General features: G+C 39.8%; 1 protein-coding gene across 1 annotated transcript; it reads left to right on the forward strand.

The window, feature by feature from the left end:
- The first annotated feature begins 8,370 nt into the window (after positions 1-8,370).
- LOC131988443 (uncharacterized) lies at positions 8,371-10,342 on the forward strand. The gene is made up of 4 exons (XM_059353554.1): positions 8,371-8,706; positions 8,889-9,041; positions 9,482-9,571; positions 9,839-10,342. The coding sequence occupies exons 1-4, from the start codon at positions 8,371-8,373 to the stop codon at positions 10,142-10,144; spliced, it is 885 nt and encodes a 294-aa protein (XP_059209537.1). The 3' UTR covers positions 10,145-10,342.
- Positions 10,343-10,551: the final 209 nt, after the last annotated feature.

The raw sequence follows: 10,551 nt of genomic DNA on the forward strand, positions 1-10,551 counted from the left end.
TGAAATTCTCCAACCTCACTGGAGGTCCGATTATCCGCTTCCACACTATTGACTGCAGCAGTTATCTCCTTTCACACTTCATTTTTCCTACTCCCTTTAATGCCACTTTTTAGGCTGCCAAACAATGTCATCTTGTGCCGTTGCACGTGAGACATCCGAGATCAATCTCTGCTTCGAAGAAATTCTTCTTCTTGGCTGTGTTTCTCCTCTCCATGTCGTCATCTCTAGGGGCGAGGCCTCTAAACCCAGTATATTTTACGGCGTGACATATCAACGTCTGATCACACGTGAACTGCAGTGTAGTTACCTGTTGCAAAACACAATGGCCCTCATTTATCAAACGAGCGTAGAAACCAGCGCAGATCTGAGTGTATATTTGGTCAACTTTATTAGCAAAGTGCACCATTACAAATAACAATAGGGGCAGCGACAGAGGTTTATAAAATAAAAGTACTTATAGTTATAAACTCAAACAAGTTCAGTGAATATTTTACATTTGGAGCACAGACTTAAACGTTTTCACAGCTTTTTGCTTGAAGGAGGTAAACAATGTTTTAAAGTAAATTTTAATCCCAAAAGAAGGGGAATTTCTTTGAGGCAGAAAGTGAAACGCTGACATCCAACAGCTGCAACAGAACAAACTGGTTTTGTTTGGCAGCATAAAAAGTGAAAAAGAAGGTAATCAGTGCTGCTGTCAGCAGAGTAGCGGACCATTCAACTCCCCGCGAGGTTTGAGTAATTAATTTATACATTGTGATATATAAAGCCTAATAATCTATATAATATCCGAATATTGCTATTATTATGATGGAGAGATATTATTCACCTCTTTACATTTACTAAGAATGATGTCCTAGTCAGAGGAGCGTATGGCAGCGCTGATTGGAAATGTTTATATTCAGGCAGCACCGGTGGTGAAGGAGACGCTGACGCTCCGGTGTCGGAGCTGGATAACGGTAAACAGCAGAAGACAACAACATTTAATATCCTCGGCTAGTATTCTGTTTAAAGAATTTCACGATCGCAGGGTGTATTTATTTTGGATTATGTTTTAATGATAAATGATGTAGTCCAAACATGTTTTGCTTTGTCACCATTAAAAATCAGAAGAGTTTGATGAGTTCCAGGCGTCAGTACAATAGTTTAAGATCAATTCTCTGACTTAGACGTGTCGACTTCTCGCTGACTCAAATCTGCATACACGAGCTGAGAGCAGACTGTGATCTGATTATACCCTCCGCTCACGTCCAAATTGATAAATGCCGAGCCTTGCGTAAAATTTATCGTACGGCCACTTTACGCTCACTTTCTGTTGTACGCTCGTTTGATAAATGAGAGCCAATATGGCCATGGACAAAATCAAAGCTTCAAAACCGGAGTCCACAAACCAATGGATGATGTCGCGGTTATTACGTCCACTAATATTATAAAGGCTATGGTCCTTGTGCATGAAAGTGTAATACATTGAAACAGGCTTTCATCCAAATAGGGGACCCCTGGAATAACAAGATTAACTGGGACCATTTCCTGTCACTCTACACTGTAAAACCCAATATCGCTTGTTTGTTATCATAACTCATTTTTCCTTTTCAATACAACAAAGATTTGTGCAAAAAGTCAATTTAACTTAAAATAATCAATTGATAACGTCTCAACTACATGTAAGTTGACTCAATGAAAGCCAATGCTCTGTTAACAGGTTTATTCTAGTTGAGTTGACTACTGCATAAACATTGTAATCTTGTGCGTCATCACGCTATACGCTGTGTAGCACGTTTGGCGTCTTGCGTCATCACGTGACGTATTTCCCTGCAAAGCCCGCGCATTGTTCGTTCGGTGGATGCAGAGAGAAGTGGATGAACAACCAGAGACTGACATTACATCGGATTTTTGCAAGGTGAGTGTAAATTTTAGCTGACAAGTAATGTTTACGACATGTTTTACGTTTCTCATTTGATTACATTGTCGTCCGTGTTGCCCGTTTATTGAAAACAGAGCAGCAAAACTTTGGCTCAAATTTGCAATATAGCTAACAGCTTAGCAGACCTATACATGCCTCTATTAATTTGAATCATAGCTCTCGAATATAGCTCTATTTTAAATCCGTTTCCCAACGACTTCGAAATGGGGAATAATTTAGCCTGGGACAGGAGACCGTTCATTTAGCTTGCTTACAGTTAGCTTTTTTTTTTTTTAGGACACTGCTATTATCCCTTAAACATGACGCTCGGTCCATTACACCAGAGTGTGATGGGCGGGGCTCTTATTCGCCGTTAAAAACGTTTATGTAGATGTAAGCAATGTTAATGGTGAAATCCACACTGGTGAAGTGGACCCAACAGCTTAAGCTTTTAGCAAACAGCCCAGCCATTCCCTCCTGTTTGACTTGTGGATTAGTTTTCCCCAAACTTTTTAACCCTTCAAGTATGAAGGAAGCGTACGCGATCCCGGCCGGGAACGCCCTCGATCACATTTTTTTTACATTACATTATATGTCATTTAGCAGACGCTTTTGTCCAAAGCGACTTACAATAAGTGCATTCAACCTGATGGTACTAGACATAGACCATAGGAATCAAGTAATTTAAATGCAATTAAAAGCAATTATTTTGCAGATAATACCGGAGGATTTATCTCTATATATCACGCATGCATCGCTGTTTCCTGACATCAATGGGTTTGTTGAAATCCAGTAAAAACAAAACAGCAAATCTTTATAATCCAGACAGCGGTCCGTGGGTATTTACAGCCTTTCCTACATTGGGAAATTCATTACCAAGTTGTGAGCATGAATCGTTACATGTGTTTTGCGTGTCACTTCCCGCGACAACAGTAAGTGACCTCATTTGCCTGGGAGATGTAGTTTTTTCCGCTGGACATCTCTTTGCGCGAAGTCCCGCTTTCGCTCCCGTTTTATCTCTTGCTCTTTCACAAAGGCACTTCGACACACACAGTCCACACACTCCCTACACAGTGAAAGGTTTGATTCAACAATTGTAAAAAGGTTATTTTGATGTACATGCTGTTTCTTGCATTTACTCTTTTGAGGGATACAGCTATGATCTATTTGTATTTAGAAAAATATGTAAAAACGATTTTTTTGTTTTTTTTGCACATTTAAGCAATTTATTTCATGAGTATGGATACAAGTCCATATATATTATTAAAATATGGGATGTAAGGGTTGTATTGCTGTATAGCATATGAAAATGCTTCAAAAAATGGCACTACAGCATGTAAAAATTTAAATGTCTGCTCAGACGGACTGTTTCTATGCTAGGTCTAAAAGGAATCACCCTCTGTCCAGTTTGGTGTGTATATATAAATGTAATTTTTAAAAATTCATTAAAAAAATTGTGTTCTTCAAACTTTTAAGTGCTATAGTTAAAATGAGTACCATGTGCACTAAATAGGCTATGAAGAAACTGTGGTGGAGACCTTTTGGATCATAATTAATTAGGATGCGTTTAATTTTTTTGTTGAGATCGTAATATCAGCTATACATTAATATAATACTTGTTATACTGCTGTAGAGCCTGTTGTCAGAGTACCTGGAGACGGAGTTTGGGTCCATGCCGAGCTGCCAGTCATTGCAGTAAGCAGCACTGTGAGTACTATGACATTTTGAGACTCTGGCGCTCTCTTTTCGTGTGTGTGTGTGTGTGTGTTTGTTTGTGTGTTTGTGTGTCCTTGATACTGTTAAACTGATGGTTGATTGAAAATATTGTGCTATTTTGTTTAAATAGCTTTAAGGAAAATTTAACATTCTTATTAAACTACCATGCAATATCCCTGTCCTAATTCTTTCTTATTTATCTTTTCCCAGGTGTACAAGATCAAGATCCAAACGTGAATGAGGTGGACTTGTAAGTTTTGTACTTACTACTCAGGAAATCGAAAAAGAATAATTGAACATTATAGAGCCATTCCTGGACATCATGCAAGAAATTGCCCTTTGCCCTGTATCTACAGTGACTGTCCTCTAGTTTTCCGATCACAGGAATCCCTTAATAAGCATTTAAGAGAACATGGACTTTCACGTCATGGATCTATTGGAGGGTTAAACCTTAAGATTACCTGTCAATTGTGTGACTTCAATACTCCAGTGACTATAAAACAGTACTTGAGTCATTTTGGGAGACATCTTAGAAACAAAGAGACAGTTACCTGCCCTTTTAATCACTGTTCTTACAAAACAAGAAATTACAGTACCTTTACTTCACACAAAAGTCGTTTTCACAACAATGCCACACTGCAAGACTTGAAATCTGAGCTTCTTGCTCAAACACATTTAGGGGAGGAACTTGTGGCTGATCAAGTGGCTTCAGATGTCAGTGATGCAGAATGTTCTGGGGATGAGAGTGTAAATGAGCAGGAAGATACCTCTGATAAAGTTGAAGCAAGACTTGCATTTTTTACTGGGGATTTCCACCGGACGCGTTACAGCAGCAGCACGTCTCCACAGCGTTTTTGCTGCGTCTGTCAATTCACACCGGGCGCGTTACAGCAGCAGCACGTCAGTTTAGCGAGCCGGCCGTATACGCAAGATAACGAGATCACGCGATAATCCTGACCATACGGGAGACCGCAAGATCCCGTGATAAACTTTAAACTCTATTTATACAGTCTATGGATAAACTGTGTGTATAAAGTAAACAACAACAACAAAAACCAACTTACTTTGCTTCTCTGAGGTGAAAGATATGTTGATCTGACCATCTACCCTTATAAAAACAATATGTTATGTCATAAATGATTGTATGATGTTCCACTTCAACAATCAGTCTCTTGTCTTCCGTGTCGCCGATCCTCTGAGACCCTTTGATTGATTGATTGCCGATCTGGTGCCCCGGTCATAACATAATGTTGATGTGAAGTAGTTTTAGGCTGCATGAACTGCGTATTGTGTTTTATTTTGAAAGGGGCGGAAGTGTTTTACGTTGATTCTGAGTCGGACTTCCTGTCTGGTGCGATCTGCTCTGTTGAGATTCACGCGATTTGGCAGCGTCTCGCGGAGAAATAGAAGTCCTACCTAATGCTCGCGTAGAGATGCTGACGCGACACTGCAGTAACGTTACGCTACGCGCCCGGTGGAAATGCTCTCATTGATTAGAATGTTACCTATTTGCAACGTCATACGCGACGCTGACGTTACGCTGCAGTAACGTGCCCGGTGGAAATCAGGCTTAACACTGCGATTGGAAACTGTTTTACATGTGTCAAAGACTGCAGTTCAGCAGATAGTTACAGAATTTAGGGATATTGGTGTTTTATTGAGTGAGGTAAACAAAAATACTCTTGATAAAGCATTAAGGCAGAATGGATCTACCATTGATGAAAACACTATAAATTTAGTAAAGGATACCTTTTGCCAGGTAAATCATTTCAGCTGTCTTTCAGAGGGTGGGTCTTTGTCAACTGAGAGAAGGAGGTTATCTTTTTTCAAAGAAAACTTCAGTTTAATTAACCCAGTTGAATATGTTTTAGATTTGTCGTCAAAACAAACATTTGTTTATGTGCCAATTTTGCGTGTTCTTCAAGTGTTGTTGAATAGGGGTGATATAATTGACAGAGTTTTGGAAGAAAACCGAAAATCACCATCTGGCCAGTATAAGTCTTTCTTTGATGCATCGCACTGTAAAGAAAATCCACTTGTTAATGGTGAAGATCTAAGTATTTTTTTGGGCTTGTATATTGATGACTTTGAGATCTGTAACCCTTTAGGCACCTCAAGAAAGAAACACAAGTTGTGTGCGATCTATTGGATAATTGGCAATTTGCCTGTAAGAGACAGATCATCATTGTCTACTATATATCTGGCTGTCCTATGCAAAAGTCAAAATCTTAAAACATTTGGTTATGGTCCAATTGTTCAACCACTACTGAGAGACCTACAGTTGCTTGAAAAGGAAGGGATTTACATTGACAGGTTAGGAACCAGTGTCAGAGGCACAGTGCTATACATTTCATCAGATAATTTGGGGGCACATTCTTTTGCAGGCTTTCAGGAGTCATTCAATGTTGACAAGTTTTGCAGATTTTGCCTTGCAAGTCGAAAAGATATTCAAACTTGTTCTGTAAGAAGTGGGTCATTTGTATTGAGAACAATAGAGTCCCATAACCTGAACCTATCTGAGCTTAAAGAAAACACAAATTTGAAAAGTGTAAATGGTGTAAAAAGTGAATGTGTTCTAAATGAACTACAATATTTTCATTGTATAACAGGGTTTCCACCTGACTTTTTGCATGACCTATTTGAAGGCATTGTACCTTTTGAGCTGTGTTTGTGTTTAAAAAAATTCATTGACAGGAAATATTTTACATTAGATAATTTAAACACTGCCATACAGCACTTCCCTTATAAGTACTCTGACAAAACCAATTGTCCTCAAAAAATTCCTGTCAATTTTCATTTGTCTGGAACGATAGGAGGAAACGGCCATGAAAACTGGACTCTTTTAAGGTTGTTGCCATTAATTATTGGCGAGGATGTCCCTGAAAATGATGATGCATGGTCCCTGATTCTGGAACTGAAAGACATTGTTGAAATCTTGGCATCGTCCACTTTTACGGATGAAAGCATCTGTTTCCTAGAAGCGAAGATCTTTGAACATAGGAAACTTTTAACAGATGTATTTCCTGATGTGAAACTCAAACCCAAACATCATTTCCTAGAGCATTATCCCCATCTGATTCGTTGCTTTGGACCTGTGGTTGACTTCTGGACATTTCGCTTCGAAGCAAAACATAGTTTCTTCAAGAAGGCTGTTCATGATCTTAATAACTTCAAGAACATTGTGTTGTCTCTGGCCAACAGACACCAGCTTATGTTGGCATACCATTTTGACATGCCTTTCCTATTCAAGCCAGCAGTAGAAGTAGAGAGGACAACACACAATTCCCTTGAAAATGTGCCCCTCCCAGTCAAACGAGCTATTCAGCACAAATTCAGTCATCTGACCACTGTATCACTTGCCACAACAGCCTTAATACATGGAACAAAATATGTAAAGGGGATGTTTGGATCGTTTGGAAGCAGAAGTGGACTCCCTAATTTCTGTCAAGTCCTATACATTGTGATGGTAGACAACAAGGCATTCATTGTTCTTCAACCTTTCTCGGCTTGGTACCTGGACCACTATAGATGTTTTGAAGTATGCAGTGCTGAGGATTCCCAACTGGTTGTGGTCGACCCTGCAGAGCTGAACCACTACGCCCCCCTGTCAGCCTACGTGGTGCAAGGCAGACTCCTGATTTCTCCCAAGGCATTCCTGCTACACTGAGGTAATTATTTTGGCTTATTTTCAGGATAATTGAAGTAAAAATAATTGTCTTCTCGGCTTTAGTTTCATTTACACCTCTACCAGTGTTTTTAAAAACAGTAAATGTAATCTTGTTTATATTTTAATTTAAGGTTTAAACAAAACCTTAAATTGATAGTCTATGGCAAGGCCACAACACCTTGTATTGCACTCTCATACAGCAAAACCCCATGCTTAGTTGGTTACTTACCTTTTCCCATCTACACTAAATCTCTTCACCGAAAATAGCGACCTACATGCTCACAACGTGTCACACATAGTGAGCCTGTATATCTGTAATTTACACAGAATGTTCCTAATATCGGGATATAGGCCTCATGTGGTTAAATTACTTACTAGGTTGGGGTTCTATGACCTGTGATCATGACTTTGCCTTGTAAATGTGTATTTGTTTTGTTCGTCTTAGATTCACCATGTTGCTGCGTGTCATCCTAACCGAAGAGGACATTCGAAGGGTCACAATTGAGAACATGCCTGACAGGGTTGATGACCTGCACTTGATCCTCAAAAACAAGCTTGGATTGGAAGGAATTTTGAGGGTACAATTTCAGGATCCAATGAGCTTTGCAACTTGAGTAACATGTCAGAACTCCCGAAAGATAAAGTGACTTTGAAAGTGTACAGTCAGCCTCTTGAACAACTCCAAGTTCATACAGAAGAGCTTCATTATCATACAGACTCAACGTTGGACACTGCAAGCTTAACCACATCCCCTGAGTCGAGCCCCAGTTCAGTCCAGTCAACCCCCAGTCATCGTCGTCAACTGCCTCAGTCATTTCAGATCCCTACTTTTGCGTATGATACAGAGCTAAGGTTAAGGCAAGGAAATGAAGCTTTCCTGAAGGACGGAACCCTCCTTGATATCTCCAAATGCATGAAATCAGACATTTTGGAAAAAATAGCAGAAGCGGTTTATGAGTATAACCCCTACCCAGAATCTGAGGAATATGCTTTGGTGGCGCAGGCACTCATCAAAAAACATCCATGTCTGAGGGAGCCAGGATCTGTCGCTGGATGGTACTGTTGGAAGTTTAGCTTAAAGTTTAAAATGGGTAACTTCAGACAAAAGCTACGAGAGGCTGGATGCACAGAGCTCAAGATCAACACGCGGCCATCCAGCACGTCTGAGAAAAGAACTCTCAAGAGGGCTAGAAAATCAGAAGTCAACTTCATGCCAGATTTCCCGGAAGGAAAAACAAAACACTCCCTTGATGAAGAAAGGACAGCAATGCTCACAGAAATGAAGAAGAGGAAGGTTGATTGGAAGCAAATTCAAGCAATGATGACCAGCACCTTCTCTTTGCGGAGAAAGGAAATTGTTGAGGACGAGCCACTTGTGGCTGATATCAAACAAAGATGGCCAGCACTGTTCTCTGAACGTCAGGTAAATTACTTCTCTATTTCAAATGAGTTAAGGAAGATCAGAAAGGAGGCTGATTAAGAATAGAAAAATGTTATACAACAATGTCTAATGTCTGCCGTCATAAAACTGTATAGTCTTCATATATATATATATCAGTGCTATTGAATCCCTCTGCTTTTTTGTGCTTCTTTTATGCCTACTAGATTGAAGCAGAGTTTGCTCGCCTCACCACTGTGGACCTGAAAGGCTGCCTCTTCGCTGGCCTTGACAAGTATCTGCAGAGGTTCATTGATATCTACAGAGCCAAACCTGGTGTGGTGGAGTTGAAGAAACTGTTGACAACACTGGAAAGTGATGTAAGTAGGCTTACATGATATTTTAAACAATGTTTTTCTGTAGAAAAAAAATTCTTGTAGAAAATTTTACTATATAGTGTTGGTTCAGTAACAGGCTTCTCCAAATCCCTGTCTCTCCAGCTCTTTAATAAACAGCTAATGTATTTTCACACGGGTCAATGGTGTCATACAACCAGAAAGAACCGCTGTATCAGCTTCAATTTTATAGTTTTCCAATTTTGTCTGCAGCTTTCTTTGTTTCATGACTTACAATTTCACTTGTTTATCCTGTATCTGTGTCTCTCCTGATTGGATGAAATTGTCATTTTATGAACATAGAGCTATTTAACACACATACACACACACACACACATTTATCATTTATTTACTGTTAAAAACTCTATTCTGATGTTATCTGACTAAAACTGTTCCAAGGATTGTGTATTGTCTTTTATTTATAGTGTTCCAACCAATGGAAAAGGACCATCGTGTTGATGGGGCTCCCCCACTACCTCAAAGAGGTTCCGTCCAACTTTTACAAGAAAGTTCAGGTATATTTTATTTTATATTTTCCGTCAGTGCAGATTAGCCCCCCATTCTTATGTCTATATACCCTTAATTGTACATATCCTGTATAGTAGGACCTAAACAGGTTTGGGACCAATCATGACTAAATAGCCCATTCTTCAGAAAATGTCTCTTTTGTGTCTCAAGCTAAAAAGTTTCGGAACCACTGGTGTGTCATGCTTAATGCTGTTTTGGCCACGACAACAGAATCAATAAAAGTTTATTTTATCACGTTTGTCCACTTTGTTCAGGCCACAGTTGCTGAGGAGGACATGACAAGAGGAATGACAGTGGGCATCCTGATGGTGGCAGACGGGGATGATACTGTTGGTTTCGCTGTGGTCATCGAGGAAGAAATCATCCTTCCGTCGCTCAGTGATTTTCCAATAGCTGTGGCACTGCTGATGGGTCTGTTCTACGCACTCAACATCGACTATCCCAAAGACATAAGGTACACTTTTGAAGTCATCCAGAAGGTGCTCATGGACATTGGTGGAGGCCATTGCACTGCTTTGGTTCATGGCCTGAGAAACAGACTCTTGAGGAAGACCTTGTAAGCTTAAAGCAGAGTTTAAGCATTGACCCTGACCTTTATGCGGAACTTATGGACATTGGAGGACAGGACAATGGTCTGCCTTCCCATTTAAGCTTGCTTGTTGGAGTTGTGTGTTGTTACACGGCTTGAGATACAGATTTTCTTGAAAAGCCCATGTAAGCTGAATGCAGAGTGTAAGTATTGATGCTGAAGTAGAAAATGCAATGTGTGTTTATTTTGGATTGATTTGGGGGGCACAGTAACACACACAGTGTGTATTTATTTTGATTGATTTGGGGGGCACAGTAACACACTAGGTGTGTATTTATTTTGGATTGATTTGGGGCGGACACAGTAACACACACGGTGTGCATTTATTTTTATTTATTTGGGGGCACAGTAACACACACGGTGTGTATTTATTTTTAT

The sequence above is a fragment of the Centropristis striata genome, chromosome 16 (assembly GCF_030273125.1).
Source record: "Centropristis striata isolate RG_2023a ecotype Rhode Island chromosome 16, C.striata_1.0, whole genome shotgun sequence".
NCBI lineage: Eukaryota > Metazoa > Chordata > Actinopteri > Perciformes > Serranidae > Centropristis > Centropristis striata.